This window comes from Nyctereutes procyonoides, unplaced genomic scaffold (genome assembly GCF_905146905.1).
Source record: "Nyctereutes procyonoides isolate TBG_1078 unplaced genomic scaffold, NYPRO_anot_genome, whole genome shotgun sequence".
Taxonomy (NCBI): Eukaryota; Metazoa; Chordata; class Mammalia; order Carnivora; family Canidae; genus Nyctereutes; species Nyctereutes procyonoides.
The window spans coordinates 826,119-847,817 of NW_026575028.1; the positions used below are offsets into that span (position 1 = coordinate 826,119).

Genomic DNA, 21,699 nt, shown 5'->3' on the forward strand with positions numbered 1-21,699 from the left:
CTGCCTGTGTCTCTGCCTCTCTCTCTCTCTCTCTCTCTCTCTCTCTCTCTCTCTGTCTTTCATGAATGGATAAAATAAATTTTTTTAAAAAATAAATAAACAAATAAATAGATAAAATAATCTCTTTCACCCAAAAACGTAAGAATTTTGACCAATCATTGAATTACACTGAATGAAAGTGTTTTTAAGAGAAAACCTTCTTGGGCACCTGGGTGGCTCAGTGGTTGAGCATCTGCCTTTGGCTCAGGATGCAATACCGGGGTCCTGGGATCAAGTTCCAAATCAGGCTCCCTGCAGAGAGCCTACTTCTCCTTCTGCCTATATCTCTGCCTCTCTCTGGGTCTTTCATGAGTAAATAAATAAAATCTTAAAAAAAAAAAAAAAGCAGGTGGGGGGGAAGCGAGACGCCTGGGTGGCTCATCGGTTGGGCTCATCAGTTGGGCTCATCGGTCTTTGGCTCTGGGCATGATCCTGGGATCCAGGATTGAGTCCTACATCGGGCTCCTTGCAGGGAGCCTGCTTCTCCCTCTGCCTAAGTCTCTACCTCTCTTTCTCTCTGTGCCTCTCATGAATAAATAAAATCTTTAAAAAACATTTAAAATTTAAAATAAATAAATAAATAAACAAACAAATAAATAAATAAATAAATAGGAGGAAGCCCTTCTTTTACCTGCTGATAGTCCTTCAATCACACTTCCAAGACAACTCAGAGTAGGGTAAAAAGAGGAGGCTGAAAGTTTTGGTCAGCATTTTGAGTTCCATAAAAACATTTCAAACTTTGGGATTCCTGGGTGGCTCAGCGGTTTAGCACCTGCCTTTGGCCCAGGGTGTGATCCTGGAATCCCAGGATCCAGTCCCACATCAGGCTCCCTGCATGGAGCCTGCTCTGTCTCTGCCTCTCTCTTTCTGTGTGTCCCTCATGAATGAATAAATAAATAAAAATCTTTAAAAAAAAATTTCAAACTTAACATCTGCTGGTTTGTTTTTGACTTGCCCTTAATCAAAAATACAGGGGCACTTAAACATTTGAGACTCTTAATTAGAATACAATCTGTTGAATCTTTTTTAAAAAATATTTTATTTATTTATTCATGAGAGACACACAGAGAGAGGCAGAGACATAGGCAGAGGGAGAAGCAGGCTCCATGTGGGAAGCCTGATGTGGAACTCAATTCCAGGACCCCAGGATCATGCCCTGAGTCAAAGGCAGATGCTCAACCACTGAGCCACCCAGGCATCCCAAATCTTTTTTTTTTTTTAAGGTTTTATTTATTGATTCATGAGAGAGAGAAAGAGAGAGAGGCAGAGGGAGAAGCAGGCTCTATGCAGGGAGCCCGACGTGGGACTTGATCCCGGTCTCCAGGATCACGCCCTGGGCTGAAGGCGGCGTTAAACCGCTGGGGCACCCAGGGCTCCCCATCAAATCTTTTCTCTTATAATGATTTATTTATTTATTTACTTACTTACTTAGTTAAGGGGGAGGGGCGAAGGGAAAGGGAGAATCTCAAGCGACTCCCTGCTGAGCATAGAGCCCCACACAAGGCTCACTCCATCTCACAACCCTGAGATCATGACCTGAACTGAAATCAAGAGTCAGCTGCTTAATCAACTTAGCCACCCAGGTGCCCTGAATCTGTTTTTTAGTCTGACGTGAGAGATAATTCCTCCATTTCTCTGCATTCTAGATTTTATCCTCAGAAGCAAGCTGGATCATCAGAGAAGTACGTACATGTAATGTAGGTCCCCATACAATGTTAACTAATTGTTTTAACTGGGCTGCATTTTGATGTCATTTCTTTAGCTTTAATCCAGAATCATATTAAGAGACAATGTTTTGAAAGCTATTTATGGTGACGGAATTGTGATAGAGAATATTATAAAAGAGGAATGTTAAGAATAAGACCTCAACTATTATCCTCCATGCTTATTTTTGAGAGTTTTAGTCAATGCCTGAATCAATTTTAGATTTGGGAAGATTACAAAAAAAAAAAAAAAGAGTTGGGAAGATCTGTAAAATAAAGGCCATCCAGTTCCTCATTATATGAAGAACATGGGACTTAAAGAAGTTGAAATGACTTGCCCAGGCTCAAATAAATCCTATAAAAACAAAATTAGAAAGTAGATCTTCTCGGGGAATCTGGCTGGCTCAGTCCATTGACTCTTGATCTTATGAGTTGTGAGTCTGAGCCCCACACTGAGTGTAGAGATTACTTAAAAATCTTTAAGAAATTAGATCTTCTGGACACCTGGGTGGGCTCAGTGGTTGAGCATCTGCCTTTGGCTCAGGGTGTGATTCCTGGAGTCCTGGGATCGAGTCCCGCATCAGGCTTCCTGCAGGTAGCCTGCTTCTCCCTCTGCCTCTGTCTCTGCCTCTCTCTCTGTTTCTCTCAGGAATAAATAAATAAAATCTTAAAAAAAAAATTAGATCTTCTGAAAAGTAAAATTATTACTGAATTCTAAAACATGATAATCTTTTATATACAGTGAAAAATAATGAATACATGAATGTTTTATCTGCCATTGGTCTCTATTTGGAAAAATCTACATACCTAAAACATATGCATACCTACATACCCAATCACACCACCACCAATACTACCACCATGCCACAAAGTAAACAAAAATAATGTCTTGGTTACCATATGCCTTACCCGCCTGATTAAAGAAAAGCAGCTGATTAAAGGAGTGTCTATTCTCATGAGACTAATGTGATGCTGATTACACACGACAAGTTGTCATACTTGATAATAAGCCATGTGGAAAACCTAAACCAGAAAAAGTCTACTGCTGTCAGGACACAAAAGGCTATTTATTTAGCTAACCAATGACCTAGACAGATTCAGTGATTTCCATTTAATCAATGCCCCCACCCCAGACTTGCAAAAGCAAAAAGCTACGCAGTAGCACCACGCAGCATAAATCCCCCACTATAAACCCAGAGAAAAATATTTCAAAGATAAACAGACTTTAGCACACCAAATCCCATCCACTTCAGTGTCAAATCAAGAGTCAAGTGAGTCAGCAATCATCATATTCCAGCCCTGAAATACACACAGGGCTTTCAAAGTGAGTGTCAGATCAACAAGTTCAGAATAGTTCTATGGGCAGAGCAAAATACTTCCTACATCTATGGGTCTCCAAACTGAATGCACATTAAAATTACTGAGCAAATATATTAAAAATACAGATTCCCAAGCCCCATCATGAAGCATCTAGTTTAATAGGTAGGTCTAGAGTAGGGCTCCATGATTTTATTTTGGGGGGATTTTTTTTTAAGATTAAAAAAATTATTTTTAAGTAATCTCTATACCCAAACATGGGGCAGGACCGTACAAAGATCAAGTCGCATTCTCTACTGACTGAGATTGCCAGGTGCGCCCATGATCTTTTTTAAATAGCATTCAGGCAATTAGTCTTGACAAATACTGCTCTAGAAAACCCAAATAATTATAATCAAATTAAAAACACCTACTAAACAAAAAGACAATATGGTTCCATTATTTACTCAATAGCAAAAACAAGTACCCCAAATGATACCATAGTAGACAGATGTTTAAAGGTAAAAAAAAGGTAAAAAAAAAAAGGTAAAAAAATGAGGCCTTTTGCCTCATTGCATCTGAGACAGCAAAGCAAGATGGGTCACCAGCAGCTCTACTGGAGCCATCCCAGGAAATTCGGCCAGGGTTCTTCTTCTTGCCATATCTGCTCAAACCTGTGAGGTCTGATCTGGAAATCCGGCCTCAATATGTGCCCCAGTATTTCCAACAGTACACAAAGGATAGAGGCTTCACTAAGCTGGATTAAGTGAACTTCCTTGAATAGGTCATCTAAGAGACCTACTTTAACTGCAGAAATCTAACATCTGTACCTCATGCTAACTCATTGTTCATAAAAATACTTCAACTATGAATGTTTAAAAAACAAAAGTACAAAACAGCCAATCACAATGGTAGTTTTCAGGTTGCAGTGTTCCCACTCCCCAACATATCCTGCACAATGGAAGACAGATTTGAGACAGGACAGATTCGAAGGAGAAGAATGCAGGGAAATTTCATCATGCACCCACTCAAAATCTGGTTTCAGGATCAAATATCTGTTCCTGATAGAAAAGCTGAGAAAGAATGAAACAGTACATATCTCTAGAAATAATGAACCCTGAATCAAAATCTGGGATGGGGTTATGAGAATCTGTCTTAAAAAGTTGGTTTGAGATGGCACTATCCTCCAAACTGGGTCTACAGATTCAATCAATGCAACCCCTATCAAAATTCCAACTGTAGGGTATCTGGCTGGCTCAGGCCATGGTCTTGATCTTAGGGTCTTAAGTTCAAACCCCACTAAGGGTGAAGAGATTACTTAAAATAATTATCTTTAGGGCAGCCCCGGTGGTGCAGCGGTTTAGCGCCGACCTGCAGCCCGGGTGTGATCCTGGAGACCCGGGATCGAGTCCCACATCGGTCTCAGCTGCATGGAGCCTGCTTCTCCCTCTGCCTGTGTCTCTGCCTCTCTCTCTCTCTCTCTCTCTCTCTCTCTCTCTCTCTCTCTCTGTGTCTCTATGAATAAATAAATAAAATCTTTTTTAAAAAAAAAAGAATTATCTTTAAAAAAAATTCCAACTGCCCTTTTTCCAGAAATGGATAAGATAACCCTAAAATTCATATAGAATTGCAAGAGACACAAAATAAAGCAATTTTGAAAAAGAAGAACCAAGTAGGAGGACTCAAACTTTACAATTTCAAAACTTACTACAAATCTGTGATAATCGGGTGTCTGCGTGGCTCAGTCAGTTGAGTGTCTGCCTTTGGCTCCAGTCATGATGTCACTGGGATCGAGTCCCACATCAGGCTTCCTGCTCAGCGAAGGAGCCTGCTTCTCCCTCTTCCTCTGTCTCTCCCCCTTGCTCGTGCTCTCTCTCTCAAATAAATAAAATATTTAAAAACAAAAGCCATAATAATCAAGATTAATAAAAACAGGGGATCCCTGGGTGGCGCAGCGGTTTGGCGCCTGCCTTTGGCCCAGGGCACGATCCTGGAGTCCCGGGATCGAATCCCACGTCGGGCTCCCGGTGCATGGAGCCTGCTTCTCCCTCTGCCTATGTCTCTGCCTCTCTCTCTCTCTCTCTGTGTGACTATCATAAAATAAAAAATAAAATAAAATAAAATAAAATAAAATAAAATAAATAAAATAAAATAAAATAAAATAAAATAAAATAAAATAAAATAAAATAATAAAATAAATAAAATAAAATAAAATAAAATAAAATAAAATAAAATAAAATAAAATAAAATAAAAAATAAATAAAATAAAATAAATAAAATAAAATAAATAAAATTAAATAAAAAAATAAAATATTAAATAAAATAAAATAAAATAAGTGAAATGAAATAAAATAAAATAAAATAAAATAAAATTTAAAAACCTTAAAAAAAAGATAAAAGCAGACAGGCAGAACAATGGGATCTAATTGAGAGGCCAGAAATAAATCTGTATTTTTTTTTAAGATTTTATTTATTCATGAGAGACAGAGAGAGAGAGGCAGAGACATAGGCAGAGGGAGAAGCAGACTCCCTGCAGGGAACTTGATGCAGGACTCGATCCCAGGACCCCAGGATCACACCCTGGGCCGAAGGCAGACGCTCAACTGCTGAGCCACCCAGGTGTCCTAAATCCGTATATTTAAGGTCAATTGATTTTTGAGAAGGGAACCAAGACCATTCAATGGGAAAATGAAGAAATTTTTAGCTTAGCAAATGGTGTGGGAAAATTGGATATTCCCATGCAAATTAACACCCCTATATGCCTACTTCATAGTATATACAAAAATTAATTCAAAATGGCCAAAGATCTCAATTTTTTTAAAAAATTTTTAATAAGATTTTATTTATTTATTCATGAGAGATACAGAGAGAGAGGCAGAGACACAGGCCGAGAGAAGCAGGCTTCCTGCAGGGGTCCTGATGTGGGACTCGATCCCAGAACTCCAGGATCACCCCCTAAGCCAAAGGTAGATGCTCAACCTCTGAGCCATCCAGGCGTCCCAAGGATTTTTATTTTTTTAACATAAGCTCTACACCCAACAAAGGACTTGAACCCCCCAGTCCCAAGGTCAAGAGTTGCACACTCCACTGACCAAGCCAGCCAAGCACTCCTATTAAAGATGTAAATTTAAAAGCTAAAACTATAAAACTTTGAAAGAAACATAGGTGAAAATGAGCATGACTCTGGATTAAGTAATGGTTTCTTAGATATGACACCAAAAACATAAGAACTCCAAGAAAACACAGATAAATCAGGCTTCATAAAAATTAAAAACATCTGTATATCAAGTACACTATCAATACAAACTACAGAAGGGAAAAGAATACCTGAAATCGTGTATCTGATAAAAGTCTGGTATCTAAAATATATAAAGAATTCTTACAGCTCAACAGAAAGACAAATAACCCAATCAAAATAAAGAGCAAAGGATAAGAACAGACATTTTTCCAAAGATATATAAATGACCAATAAGCACTTGAAAAGGTGTTCAACATCATTAACCTTTAGGGAAATACAAAATAAAACCACAATGAAATACCATCACATACCTGCTAGACTAGCTATAATCAAAAACAGCAATGATAGCAAATTTGCCAAAGATACAGAGAAACTGGAACCCCCATACCTGGCTGGTGGAAATGCAAAATGATACAACCACTGTAGAAGACAGCTTGGTAGTTTGTTACAAAACTAAACATACTCTTACCATATAATCTAGCATATGAATTCTTGAGGTCAGGGTCATGAGTTCAAGCTCCATGTTGGGCACAGAGATTACTTTAAAAGAAAAGGAATGAAATCCTGATACATGCTACAGCATAGATGAACCCTAAAGACATTATGCTAAATGAAATAAGTCAGACCCAAAAGAACAAATATTGTTTGATTCCACTCAAATGAAGTGCCTAGAATAGTTAAATTCATAGAGACAGAAAGTAGAATAGTGGCTGCCTGGGGCTGGAGGGAAAAGAGGAACATGGGGAGTGACCATTTTATGGTTGAGTGAATAACAAACCAGGAGCACAGCTACATGTATTTGATAGTCACATTACTAACAGATGAACTTACTCTCCTTTATAACCTAAGAAAGAAATGTCTTATTAGTAAATCTGTATTAATTACTTCAGCATCAAGCTGCTCTATATTAATAAACGCAAAACTGTGCATAACAGAAGTTGTTTGACATCAAGTATGCAAGTGAGCAAGACTTCTACCAGTCAGAATATATAATCCAGAACAGGGACTATATTCAGCACAAACTAAAAATGTCTGGAAGAGTTAGCTAGTTTGGGAAAAGGTTAAACTATTTATGGAAAAGTCTATAGCCAGTACATAACTTAGGAAAAAATGAAAAACATGCAATGTAACAATAATCTTGTGTCATGAATCTCCCTTAACCTATCCTTTTCATGCTTCCTGCTTCAGGAACTTGAAACCAAACCCTGCCCATATTATACCAATGGATGCTACCAAAGGTCCTATTTAAAGACGGTATGAGAATAAGGTCTACATCACATTTTTAGATAACAAATAGCATAGGAAAGCAGCAAAGAAAGCAGTAAGAACCTTTTATTTTCTTTAAAAATTTTATTTATTTATTCATGAGAGACACAGAGAGAGGCAAAGACACAGGCAGAGGGAGATGCAGGCTCCATGAAGGGAGCCTGATGTGGGACTTGATCCCGGAACCCTGGGATCATGACCTGAGCCAAAGACTGATGCTCAAAACCACTGAGTCACCCAGGTGCCCATAGAACCTAGTTTTTTACCTCTAAGAAGTTAGGCTTTCTTTTTAAATGCCACAGCCTAGAAGGAACAAAAGTCACACCTCTCCTATTTCGTTGGCTAGAACTAGTCACATGGTACAGCCTAAATGCAATTTCCCCATGCTCCAGACAAGGAGATAAGAATTTGTTATTAGGGGATGCCTGGGTGGCTCAGTGGTTAAGTGTCTGCCTTTGGCTCAGACCGTGATCCTGGAGTCCTGGGATCAAGTCCCACATCAGGCTCCCTGCATGGGAGCTTGCTTCTCCCTCTGCCTATGTCTCTGCCTCTCTCTCTGTGTCTCTCATGAATAAATACATAAAATCTTAAAAAAAAAAAGAATTTGATATTAATGAACATTACTATAATCACTATGACAGGAGTCTACCATTCTAGAGCAACTCAGTATGAGGAATAAGGATGTTTAAAATATGACAGTAGGGGCATCTGGGTGGCTCAGTCATTTAAGTGTCCAACTCCTGATTTCAGCTCAGGTCATGATCTCAGGGTCGTGAAATTGAGCCTTGTGTCAGCTCCATGCTGGGCATGGAGCCTGCTTAAGAGTCTCTCTCTCTCCCTGTCCTCCTTAGCTTTCACGTTCTCTCTATATATAAAAAACAAAATAAAACAAAATACAAAATCGTAAAAGACATAAGATACAATGGGTAATGGGACCAGATCATAGAAACCAATGAAAGTTTTGTAAAGTAGCCTTGCTTAGGGAAGGGAATAAGCAATATAAGAGGCAACATCAGGAAGTTCAATATGCTGTAGCATGCAAACTGCATGATGGGGAAGATATAAAGCAAAGGAGAAAAATTAGGAGACACTTGCAATAATTTAGGCAGGACCTATAGGATAATGGGAGAATTGTCACAAAATCAGGACAGTTGGGAACAGCTGACAAAGAGAAAGGGCAGGAGGGGCTCCTGGCTGGCTCAGTCAGCAAAGCATGCGACTCTTGATCTCAGGGTTTGAGTTCAAGTCCCAAGTTGGGTGTAGAGATTATTAAAAAAAAGGAAAAAAAAAAGAAAGAAATAAAAAGGGTAGGAAGCAGAGAAAAGAGCTAAAGAATGACTTCTACATTTCAGACCTGGGTAGCAGGTGGTATTATGAACAAATTATTGTAAAAATAGGGGCTGGCTTAGAGGGGAAAATAAAAACTGGAATTCTAGACCTGGGTGTATAATATCACACTAGTCACTAATCACATGAAGCTTTTTAAATTTAAATAAAAATTCAATAAAATTAAAAATTCATGGATGCCTGGGTGGCTCAGTTGGTTGAGCATCTGCTTTTGGCTCAGGTCATGATCCCAGGGTTCTGGAGTCGAGTCCTGCATCAAGCTCCCAGCAGGGAACCTGCTTCTTCCTCTGCCTATGTCTCTGCCTCTCTCTGTGCCTCTCATGAATAAGTAAATAAAATCTTAAAAAAAAAAAAAAAAGACTGATGGAACACCCTAAATGTCCTACAGCAGACTACAGATACTTATTTATTTACTGACATGGACAGATGTTCAAATATGTTAATTTTTTAAATGTTACCAAATGTATCACCTCATTTTTACAAACCATAAATTCAAATTTATGTTTCTATATAAATAGAAAAAAGTTAACATTTCATAATTTTAAATTACTTGATTATAGAATTTTTCTTTTTTTTACATTTCTAAATACTATCACATATATTAAAAACATTAAAAAATTATTAAAGAACAAAGTGACAAGAAGACAGACTAACAGCATTTAGTTTTGTGCATAAATGGATTGCACTCCTTGATAATAAGAAGAAAAATAAAGTTCCCCACACTGATATTAGGTGTCAGCAAACTATAACCCTTAGGTCACAACTGCGTGATTTCTATGGCCCACAAGCCAAGAACGATTTTCATATTTTTTAAATGATTGAAAAAAAATAAAAAGATTAATATTTTGTGACATAAAAATTACAGGAAATTCAGTACCCATAAATAAAACATAACTGAGGGAGCCCTGGGTGGCGCAGCGGTTTAGCGCCTGCCTTTGGCCTAGGGTGTGATCCTGGAGACCCAGGATCGAGTCCCATGTCGGGCTCCCGGTGCATGGAGCCTGCTTCTCCCTCTGCCTGTGTCTCTGCCTCTCTCTCTCTCTGTGTGTGACTATCATAAATAAATTAAAAAAAAAAAAAAGTAAAAAAAAAAAAAGTAACTGAAATACAGCCACACTCACTCATTCATGTATTATGTATGGCTACTTTGTGCTACACTGACAGAAACGGGTTACAACAGAGTGTGTACGGTATCGTCACAGCTCCATCATCGCAGCTCCACTGTTGCGTAGTGCTGTGTACCACAGTGACACAATTACAACCACATGGCAATGCCACCCATATTGCCATACCACTATTTTTATTTGCCCATCATGTCAAATCAAGAAAAAAAAAGGTGGACTTTGTTCTTTTAAGGCAAAATGGAATATACATTAGTTATCAAATTAGATGGCAAAGTATTGTACTTATTAAGCAATGACATTAGAGCTATGCTAGAAGGACATAATATCCGGATATTACCAGACTCATCAGAGTATTCCCAAGTCACAGGAAGGCAAGTCAGAAAAAATAGAAAATTTAAAATGGAACTTTTCATCATAGAATTTCTTCATAAAAAAAAAAATGAAAATGAGGCTGCAACCAAAGTAAGTTTCTATGTGGTTCAGCTGTTAGTCAAGCAAGGAAAGTCATTTACTGATGTCAAGTTAATTAAACTCTGTTCAGCTAAAGCAGCTAAAGGTATGTGTCATAAAAAATAAGTTTAAGATTATTAGTCCTTTGGAAAAAAAAAGATTATTAGTCTTTTGGAAAGAACACCTGCTCAATGAGTTGAGGACAATGGGAACAACATCAATAGTCAATTGAACTACAAGGCAAACAATTCTGAGTGGTTTTCTTCGGCTCTTGATAAACTGACAGTTGTCTAAACTGCTCAGCTGCTGTTTATTCAAGAGTCCATATCAAGTTTGAAGTGACTAAATAATTGGCATGCCTAACACAATAATTATGGGTGAGAATATTTTTTTTAAAAATGAGAAAACAGGGACACCTGGGTGGCTCAGCAGTTGAGCGGCTGCCTTTGGCTCAGGGCGTGATCCCGGAGTCTTGGGATCGAGTCCCACGTCAGGCTCCCTACAGGGAGCCTGCTTCTCCCTCTGCTTGAGTCTCTGCCTCCCTCTCTCTCTCTCTCTGTGTGTGTGTGTGTGTGTGCCTCTCATGAATAAATAGATAAAATCTTTTAAAAAAATGTTTCTTAATAACGAAATCTAGGGATGCCTGGGTGGCTCAGTGGTTGAGCATCCGTCTGCCTTTGGCTCAGGTTGTGATCCTGGAGTCCAGGGATCAAGTCTCGCGTCGGGCTCCCTGCAGGGAGCCTGCTTCTTCCTCTGCCTATGTCTCTGCCCCTCTGTGTCTCTCATGAATAAATAAATAAAATCTGTAAAAATATATATACATAAAATAAATCTAAAATTACAAGGCCTACAGCTTGCTAACCCTGCCATGGACAATGTTCCTGGGAGTTAATGACTACATTCTCCTTATTGGGTTTCCAGGTAAAGAAGGCTGTCCTACCCAGGAGATACACTGACTCCTGGTTCCATACCCCAGAGCAAGTATTGTTCCCTGAAAATGGAATTCATGTCCCACAAATAACAATCAGTAACCTATCCTGAACTTTAGCAACCACAGCCAATGAGATGTCACAAGCCTATAGCACATCAGCAGATATGTCTAAATGCCCTTCGTGGGTTATATTGGGTAAAAGACTGACCGTGGACTACATTCTGGCAGAACAAGGAGGAGTATGTATGGTTGCCAACACCTCCTATTGAGTTAGAATACTTCTATTGATTAGGTAGAACAATTCCTACCTGCTAAGGAAAGGAAACTAAGGGGCAGCCCGGGTGGCTCAGCGGTTTAGCATCGCTTTCAGCCCAGGGCCTGATCCTGGAGGCCCGGGATCAAGTCCCACATTGGGCTTCTCCGCATGGAGCCTGATTCTCCCTCTGCCTGTGTCTCTGCCCTTCTTTCCCTGTGTGTCTCTCATGAATAAATAAATAAAATCTTTTAAAAATAAAAAAGAAAGGAAACTAAGTGGTTATCTGAAAATAACTACTAGTCCCCTCTGAGACTTACTCACTTGGCTAAATCTGAGATCCTGAGGTGGACGGCTGAGATCAAACACTGCACAATGGCTTCATCCTGAGAAATGGGATTCTGTTTATAATCGCCTTAATCAAGTGTTATACAAGACAAACTGAATGGCTCTCAATGAATGTCACTGCATCTCATTTTGAAGGGTAGACTGTTGCAAGCAATGGCCTGCAATGAATCTCAAGCCTCCCCATATGTCCTTGCTGGCTGTGATGAACTCTAGGCCTACCTGTCCTCTGACTCTAAGCCACTGTTATAACTAGTAATGAAGGCAGTTAGGATGTCAAAATGACCACAAAGTGACTGCTCACTCTTTCAAACAGGGTCACTGGTTTACTACAAAAGGTGCTAAGCCCTTAGTACTGGGATCCTCAGCTGTAGTACAGCCCACGACATAAAATGCCATCAAGTAGGCTCATCATATTACCCATGGTAGTTGGAGGTAGAGTGAACCAGTGCTATCATCTAACACTCCTGGTGTTTCCGAGGCTAGAGTAGTAACATATTATCTTGCTCTAATCCACTGAGTCTTGTTATGTGCAGTTTTGACATCTGTGGAGTTCTAGGAGGCTGAAGTATAAAAACTACATGTGTTTGAGGGGTGCCTGGGTGGCTCAGGTGGCTGAGCCTCCGACTCCTGGTTTTGGCTCAGGTTGTGCTCTCAGGGTCCTGGGATCAAGCCCCTAGTTGGGCTCCATGCTTAGCAAGAGTCTGCTTGTCCCTCTCCCTCTCCCTCTACCCCTCCCCACATTCACTTGTGCATATGTGTACTCAGTCTCTCTCTCAAATAAATGAATAAATAAAAACCACACATTTTTCATAAAATTAATTCCTGGAATCTTCCTCCCAAAGCAAAATACTGGCCCAAATACAATTCCTACCTCAGGTGTACTAACCATTTATGCATTAATTACTATCAGTACAACTACCTGGCTGGTTGGACTCCCTGTATGTCTATTATGGTATATGTCCACTGAGTCTAAATACCCAAGTCTTCAGTTGCAAGCGAGCGAGCAGAAGGCAGTTTGGTCGCAAGAGTGGAGCAATGCCTAAATCAAAGGAACTTGTTTCTTCAAGCTCTTCTGGCAGCGATTCTGACAGTGAGGTTAACAAAAAGTTAAAGAGGAAAAAGCAAGCTACGCCAGAGAAACCTGTGAAGAAGCAAAAGACTGGAGAAACTTCAAGAGCCCTGTCATCCTCTAAGCAGAGCAGCAGCAGCAGAGATGATAACATGTTTCAGATTGGGAAAATGAGGTACATCAGTGTTCGGGACTTTAAAGGGAAAGTCTTAATTGATACTCGAGAATATTGAATGGATCCAGAAGGTGAAAAGAAACCTGGAAGAAAAGGTATTTCTTTAAATCCTGAGCAATGGAGCCAGCTGAAGGGACAGATTTCTGACATTGATGATGCAGTAAGAAAACTAAAATCAGAGCCATATAAAATCTGTACTGTTCTAGTTGTTTTAATCTGTCTTTTTACATTGGCTTTTGTTTTCTAAACGTTGTTTTCCAAGCTATTGTATATTTGAATTGCAGAACAATTTGTAAGATGAATACTTTCTTTTATGTGCATTATTAAAAGTGTTCTGAGTGAAGCCAATTGTCAACTTGATTAAGGAGGATTGCTTTGTGCCCGCCACCTAGTGTAAAATAAAATCAAGCAATACAATCTTAAATAAATAAATAAATAAATAAATAAATAAATAAATAAATAAATAAATGCCCAAGTCTTAAAACAATGTAATCCAGCACTTTCAGAAGTTACAACGAGGGCACCTGGATGGCTCAGTGGTTGAGCATCTGCCTTTAGCTCAGTGCATGATCCTGGGGGTCCTGGAATCAAGTCCCGCATTGAGCTCCCTGTTCAGCAGGAAGTCTGCTTCTCCTCTCCCTCTGCCTGTTGCTCCCCCTGCTTGTGCTCTCTGTCAAATAAATAAAATCTTTAAAAAAAAATTAATGAAATAAATCATAAATGATTATAACTATGTAAAAACTATGTATATTGATAAAGATTAAAGAATAAGAAAGATGGGGTGCCTGCGTGGCTCAGTCAGTTGAGCATCTAGCCCTTGATTTTGACTCAAGTCATGATCCTGGGGTCATGGCCTCAAGCCCTGCATTTGGCTCCGCACTCATCAGAGTCTACTTCTCTCCCTCTGCCCTTCCCCCCACTCACACTCTTTCTCTCTAAAATACATGAATAATTCTTTTTTTGTTTTTAAAGATTTTATTCACTTATTCATGAGAGACACAGACAGAGAGGGGCAGAGACAGGCAGAGAGAGAAGCAGGCTCCACGCAGGGAACCTAACGTGGGACTCAAACCTGGGACCCCAGGATCATGTCCTGGGCCAAAAGCAGACACGCTCAACTGCTGAGCCACCCAGGCATTCCTAAATGAATAATTTAAAAAAAAAAAAAAAGGGTAAAATAGTTGCTCTCTGAGTTTGGTTATAAATTATAAATTAAATAACTGGTATCACATTTTCTTTTAGTAGTCTTTAAAAGTTATATTGATGTAATTTTATTAAAATAGTAACCTCCTTTGGGGTACTTAAAATATGATTCAGTATTTAAAGACAAAACACACCAGGAGGTGCCTGGTGGTTCAATTGGTTAAGTATCCAACTCTCAATTTCCACTCAGGTCATGATCTCAGGATCCCATCTTGGAGCTTGCTCAAGATTCTCTTTCCCTCTTCTTCTGCCCCTGCCCTCCCAACCCACACCGTATGCATGTGCTGTCTCTCAAAAAAAACCAAAAAACCAGAACACATCAGGTAGTCACATTTAAGAATTTATTTTTTTAATTAAAAAAAAAGTTGGGGGGGTGGACCTGGGTTTCTCAGTCGATTAAGCATCAGCCTTTGGCTTAGGTCCTGATCCCAGGGTCCTAGGATGAAACCCTGCAACAAGCTTCCTGCTCAGCAAGGAGTCTGCTTCTCTGTCTCCATCTCTTTCTCTCTGCTCTCTCTCTCTCTCTCTCAAATAAAGAAATCTTTTTAAAAAATAGGGAAAAAAGAAAAAAAATTTTTTTAGATTTAATATATTTATTTGACAGAGAGAGAGCACAAGCAGGCAGAGTGGCAGGCAGATGGAGGAGAAGCAGGCTCCCCAAGGAGCAGGGAGCCCAATGTGGGGCTCAATCCCAAGACTCTGGGATCATGACCTGAGCTGAAGGCAGATGCTTAACCGACTGAGCCATCCAAGTGCCCCACATTTAAGTATTTAAATTAGGAATATGAAGACATCTTTTGTCATCCCTACTGTTAGAATGGCTACTAGATTCCATCATTTATGAATTCTTAACTCTACCCTTTTTTGAACTAGAATGGAAGCAAATAGATTAGAACTACCTCCATAGCTGCAGTAGAAATCAATTGATAAGAATATTTATCATGGGAGGCACCTACATGGCTCAGCTGGTTAAGTGTCTGCCTTCAGCTCGGGTCATGATCCCCAGATCCTGGGACTGAGCCCCACATAGGGCTCCCTGCTCAGCAGAGGAGTCTGCTTCTCCCTCTTCCTATGCTCCCACTGTGTTCCCTCTCTCGCTCACTTTCTCTCTCAAATAAATAAAATCTTTTAAAAAACTTATGATGCTATTACATCTTAACAAATAAGATAAATTTAGACTCCAGTAACTGTTTTAACCTTCATTTGGTAAACTATTTACAGAAAAATATATACAACTTCACAATACAAAAAATTATGCTAAAAACTCTTAAGTCTATCAGATACAGGGTGTCTACATGGCTCAGTCAGTTAAGGTTGGACTCTTGATTTTGGCCCAGGTCATGATCTCAGGGTCATGGGATCAAGCCTCCTTTATCATACAGAGTCTACTTAAGATTCTCTCAGTCTCCCTCTGCCAACCCCCCACCAACTCATGCACATGTGTACGCATATACACCATATACACACTCTCTAATAAATAAATCTAGAAATTAAAATATTTTTTAAAAGTCTATCTGATAAATACATTGCTTAAATTTTAATATCCTTGAGAAAAGTCAATTCAAGAAACTTAACTTTTAAAATAATTATGTAATTCTAATCTATGTCTTGTTAAGTATAAAATTTTGTTTTAAAGATTTTATTTGAGAGAGAGACAAAAAGAGAGTATGCACGTGGGTGCACAAGCGGGTAGGAGGTGCAAAGGGAGAGAAGCAGACTCCTGAGGAGCAGGGAGCCAGATGCAGGACTCAATCCCAGGACCCAGAGATCATGACCTGAGCTGAAGGCAGATGCTTAACCAAATGAGCCACCCAGGTGCCCCTACTATGAAATATCTCTTTTATTTTTTTTTTTAAGATTTTATTAATTTATTCATGAGAGACCCAGAAACAGGCAGACACACAGGCAGATGGAGAGGCAGGCTTCCTGCGAGGAGTCTGATATGGGACTCATCCCAGGACCCCAGGATCACGACCTGAGCCAAAGACAGACACTTAACCACTGAGCCACCCAGGTATGAAATTTCTAAAGAAGGATAAAATTCTGTTTATCTACATGTACTTAGTACATTTTTACATGTACCAACAGCAATCATTTAAATCACCACACTCTTAAAAAGCATTATGTGTCTTTTCTGGGAATGGATTAGGGGGTGGGAATGGAAGGGATGAGGGGTTATTCTTTGATTTGACCTTATAACCACAAAGTATTTAGATATATGTATTTTTATACGTGAAGTAATTATTACCACTTAATACAACCACCATAAGCCAAAGACAATACCTTGGGGTGAGGAAAGATTCTCTTGTAGCTTCCCCTGAGAGAGGAGTCCCAAGTAGCTGAGAACAACATATTTTGTTTCATAGTGAAATCCTAGAGGCACAGTAGTAGAGGACGCCATTGAGTTGGCTGGCAGAGCTCCAGAAGGTCTACTTACAGATGTGCAAACCTAAAAAACATAAAGGTATCTTTTCAGTTTAAAGTTTGTTACATGGGCAGCCCGGGTGGCTCAGTGGTTTAGCAACGCCTTCAGCCCAGGGCCTGATCCTGGAGACCTGGGATGGAGTCCCACGTCAGGTTCCCTGCATAGATCCTGCTTCTCCCTCTGCCTGTGTCTGCCTTTCTCTCTGTGTCTCTCATAAATGAAATAAACATATTTCAGACTTTTCTTCCCAATAATCTTTAAAAATTGTAACTTTAGTTTACTTACAAGTGAGAATTTATCAATTCAGATTTCAGATCAAAAGCAAATTTCCCCTTCTATATCTCCCTAGTTTCTGTTTTCACGTATGTGGCAAAAACACTAGCTATGTCTGTAGCTCTCCTTCCACTCCAATATATGTTCTCTTATTTCTTTTATTGTTTTAAAGATTTCATTTACTTATTCATGAAAAAGAGAGGCAGAGGAAGAGGGAGAGGGAGAGGCAGGCTCCCCGTGGAGCAGGGAGCCTAATGCAGGGCTTAATCTCAGGACCCTGGAATCATGGTCTGAGCTGAAGGCAGATGCTTAACCAACTGAGCCACCCTGGTGTCCCCTCTTATTTCTTTTAAATAAAGCTTCCCAAGGGCACCTGACTGGCTCAGTTGGTAGAGCATGTGACTTGATCTCAGGGTTGTGAGTTCAAGCCCCATATTGAGTGTGGAAATTACTTTAAAAATCTTTAAAAAAAAAATAAAAAAACAAAGCCTCCTAAATTCTAGCTAGATCCACAGCTACACAACTGCAGACCACATTTCCCAGTTCCCTAGGAGCTTACTGTGCCATACGATTAGCCTGAATCAGGGGAATACAAACAGAAGTTATGTGTGCAATCTGTGGGTCTCTCCTTAGAGACTCTCTCCTTCTTCCTATGGTTTGGAATGTGAATGTGGCAGAAAATCGGTTCTGACATGCAAACAGGGACACAATGTTAGGGGATGGTAAAGGAACAAGAGAGAAGGAACTGGGTTCCTGAATGACCACGTGCAGCAGAGTGGCCCTGCCAGGCTGGGCCAACCACCTCGGGAATGCTATTGAAGGCACCTCATTCTTTTTTTTAAAAGATTTTATTTATTTATTCATGAGAGACACAGAGAGAGAGAGAGAGGCAGAAACACAGGCAGAGGGAAAAGCAGGTGCCCTGCAGGGAGCCCGATGTGGGACTCGATCCCAGGACCCCTGGGATCATGCCCTGGGCTGAAGACAGGCGCTCAACCGCTGAGCCACCCAGGCATCCCAAGGCACTTCATTCTGAAATCTCTTCATAACGCACCCTAACTTGTACCCTAATTAATACAACTACAGCTTCTACCTTTACACATGGACTTAGTAGCTATTTTACATACCAAGTACCTAAACAGTTGTTTCAAACGTATTGTTTCCAAATAACTGTTTTCTACTTAAACAATACTGCTTTAAGATCTCAAGAAATATCCAGTAAAAGAAAAAGAGGTTCAGATAACTAATAACATGAAAAAGAGGCAATGTTGGCAAAATTTAAGACCTATAAGCAAACTAAGAAAAATGTCTAAGTGATAAACAATGAAAAAATACATGCAGAATATAAAATACACAAAATAGTGGCTGTATATAAACAGATAAAGAGAAATAACAAAAATATGCTTCAAATGGTTAAATACTGTCCTTAAAAAAATGTATTTATGGGGACACCTGGGTGGCTCAGTGGTTGGGCGCCTGCCTTTGGTTCAGGGAGTGATCCCAGAGTTCCAGGATCAAGTCCCGCATCGGGTTTCCTGCCTGGAGCCTGCTTTTCCCTCTGCCCATGTCTCTGCCTCCCTCTCTCTGTGTCTCTCAAGAATAAATAAATTTTTAAAAATGTACTTATGGTTGCAATTATCAGTATTTATTTAGGCTATCAAAAGGAATCCTAGGTGCAGCCTGGGTGGCTCAGCAGTTTGGCACCTTTGGCCCAGGGTGTGAGCCTGGAAACCCGGGATTGAGTCCCTCGTCAGCCTCCCTGCATGGAGCCTGCTTCTCCCTCTGCCTCTCTCTCTCTCTCTCTCTCTCTGTGTGTGTGTGTGTCTCTCATGAATGAATAAAAATCTTAAAAAAAAAAAAAAAAAGGAATCCTAGCTCAACATTTAGAAGTCCCTATTGCTTTCTATCTTCAGGGAGGCTACCAAATTATATCAAAACAGTAGACCTCAGACTGCCCTGTTCAACTTTAAAAGTTTACTAACTTCAGAAAGTATTTCAAAATTATTAAAACATACTCCAAAGAAAGGGAAAAAGTGTCACAGCTTACATCACAGGAATGAAAGCCATACTCACTGTAATTACAGGATGTTTTATTCTGAAAAGCTCAAAATATTTGATACTTTTACACTGTTACCATCTAATAGTGAGAAGACAATTTTAAATTTACAGATAAGAAAAGGGATACCCACAGAGGTAAAATAAGTTTTCTGAGGCCTGTCAGGTACTAACTAGCTAGTTGCAGTGCTGTAATGAATCTTCCCTTTTTGTTTTGTTTTTAAAAATTTATTTTGCCTGCCTGCTTGCCATTTGAACCCAATTTCCTATGTAGGGAGCAACCAACATTGTGTCTGTCTTGATAGGAAACAAATCTCCAGCCCCCACTACAAAAGCTAAAATGAACTATACTTTTTCTTTCCCATTGTTTTGTTTTGTGGCATGTAGGGTATGTGATCTAGGTTCAGCCAAGTCAGAGACTGCTACTAGGATCTAGAATATGGAAGGACATTTAAACTAAAGATAATTCATGGAGAAGGCTGTGGTACTAGGTCAGCAGAGGCAGCAGGCATATTGGATAGCAGTGTTCTAACTCTTCTATTCTTTGGCCTGATCCTGGGCGACTCAGCAGCTGAGTCTCCCTTGGCTCCTGCCTGTTTCCCAAACCTAATTTTCCAGCTTTCCCATCCATTCTGTGAGCTACCCAATGCCCTTTTCCTGAGTTATTTTCCTGCTTAAATAAGCTAGAATGACTTTGTGTTATTGGCAACCAAGACCTAACTGGAACAAGGGCCACATTGGAACCTAATTTTCTTCAGACTTGTGAGGCAGTTCCCCAACAACTGTAATGCACTACTTTTATGTGAAGATTATGAAATTTATAGTTTAGAAAAATCTTCACGTTCTGCAAAATCCTCATATGGACCTAGTAATTACATCTACTGAAACAGAAGACAATGCCTTCTGATAACTGTGTGTTCATTCCACACACATTTCCTAAGATACAAGGTACTCTACAGACATTAGGCACAAAGACAGTAATTAAGATAAACCACCTGCCTTTCTGCAGTTTTTGACAAGTAAAGTAAAAATATGCAAATAAATCAAAATAAGGAAGTTCTGTACGTCAGGATCCACGGAATAAGACAAGGCAACTCAAAAGAAGCAGGAAAGTCTCCCTGGGAAAGGGAAAAGGTAGGGAAAGGCTTTATAAAGTAAAATCTGAGCCAATCTGGAATATGAGTTAGGTTTTCATTAACTGAAAACCAGTGTACCATCTCAGCGTAGGGGGATGGAGCAGGGATGAGTTTTAGATGTAAAGACCAGGAAAAAGCACAGAAGTGTTTTGAAACTGCCTCGAACATTAAAACTAAGGAATCTGAAACGGCTAAATCCTAAGATTTAAGGAGGATGAGGCTCAGCAGGTGTAAATAGCAATCAACATTTGGCATGCTTTGTATACTGTGAGATTCTAGGAAGCTTAGGTTTTATCCTATAAGCAAGGAATTATTTTAACCATTTCATGAATGAACCCCCTAAAACTGTATGTAGGGATCCCTGGGTGGCGCAGCGGTTTGGCGCCTGCCTTTGGCCCAGGGCGCGATCCTGGAGACCTGGGATCGAGTCCTGCGTCGGGCTCCTGGTGCATGGAGCCTGCTTCTCCCTCTACCTGTGTCTCTGCCTCTCTCTCAACTCTCTTTCATCTCTCTCTGTGTGACTATCATAAATTAAATAAATAAATAAATAAATAAATAAATAAATAAATAAATAAATAAAACTGTAAATTCTGTGTGCATGAGCATTTTTTTCTGGAGAGAAAAATCACTCCATTTCTTTCATTAGATTCTCAAATTAGATCATGATGTAAAACAGGCTAAAAACTACTGTAGAACACTAGTAGGAACGATTGAAAGGCTTTAAGCCAAAGAAGCATTATCAACTGATTATATTCTAGAAAAATCATCCTAGAGTTAGTATAGAAGATTAAGAATAGAGAGTGGAGGCAAGGACACAAGTTAGGGGGAATACTGGAAAAATCTAAAGAGATGTATGAAGGCATGAGTTAGAGCAAGAACACCAGAAATAAGGGGATGAACAGGAAAATTAAGAACTTCAAAGATTTGTTAACTAACTCAGTAAGAGAATACTCCAGGCAGCTGTTATGGGAAGTGGTGTTATTCCTATTTCTCAGAACAGATAATAAAGGAAGAATTGGTTTAGGAGAGGATAACAGGTTCACTTTGGGGCATACATAACTTAAAAATACCTAGGAGTTGTCCAAGTGAAGATGTACAGCAAGCAGTTAGACATAAAAGGCCTTATACTAAGAGGTCTGGACTGGAGATACAGAATTGTGCTCTGCATAGATACAAGTCAATGAAATTATCTAAGGAGATTGAATGGAGAGTTAGTGACCTCCAATGGGTAGGAAGTGTCAAAAGTGAGAAAGGGTATTACAGTTTGAAAAACCCATATTCAATAGATAGTTTCACATTGGAAAGGGGAACATTACCTACTGTTTTCAGATTACAAAGTATAAACAATAAAGCTCAGTAAATCTTCAA

The 21,699-nt window shown here is 39.6% G+C and overlaps 1 protein-coding gene and 1 pseudogene across 5 annotated transcripts in view; one reads left to right on the plus strand and one right to left on the minus strand.

Annotated features, from left to right (window-relative positions):
- The window catches only part of BCL2L13 (BCL2 like 13), an 85,987-nt gene that overhangs the window by 56,196 nt on the left and 8,092 nt on the right, over positions 1–21,699 (minus strand). For all 5 annotated transcript variants that reach the window (XM_055315386.1, XM_055315385.1, XM_055315383.1 and 2 more), the window contains exon 2: positions 16,726–16,891. In XM_055315386.1, coding sequence (XP_055171361.1) covers positions 16,726–16,843 — 118 coding nt within the window. In that variant the 5' untranslated portion in view covers positions 16,844–16,891. The remainder of the gene's footprint in view (positions 1–16,725; positions 16,892–21,699) is intronic.
- On the plus strand, positions 3,629–3,804 carry LOC129503381 (40S ribosomal protein S29-like; annotated as a pseudogene).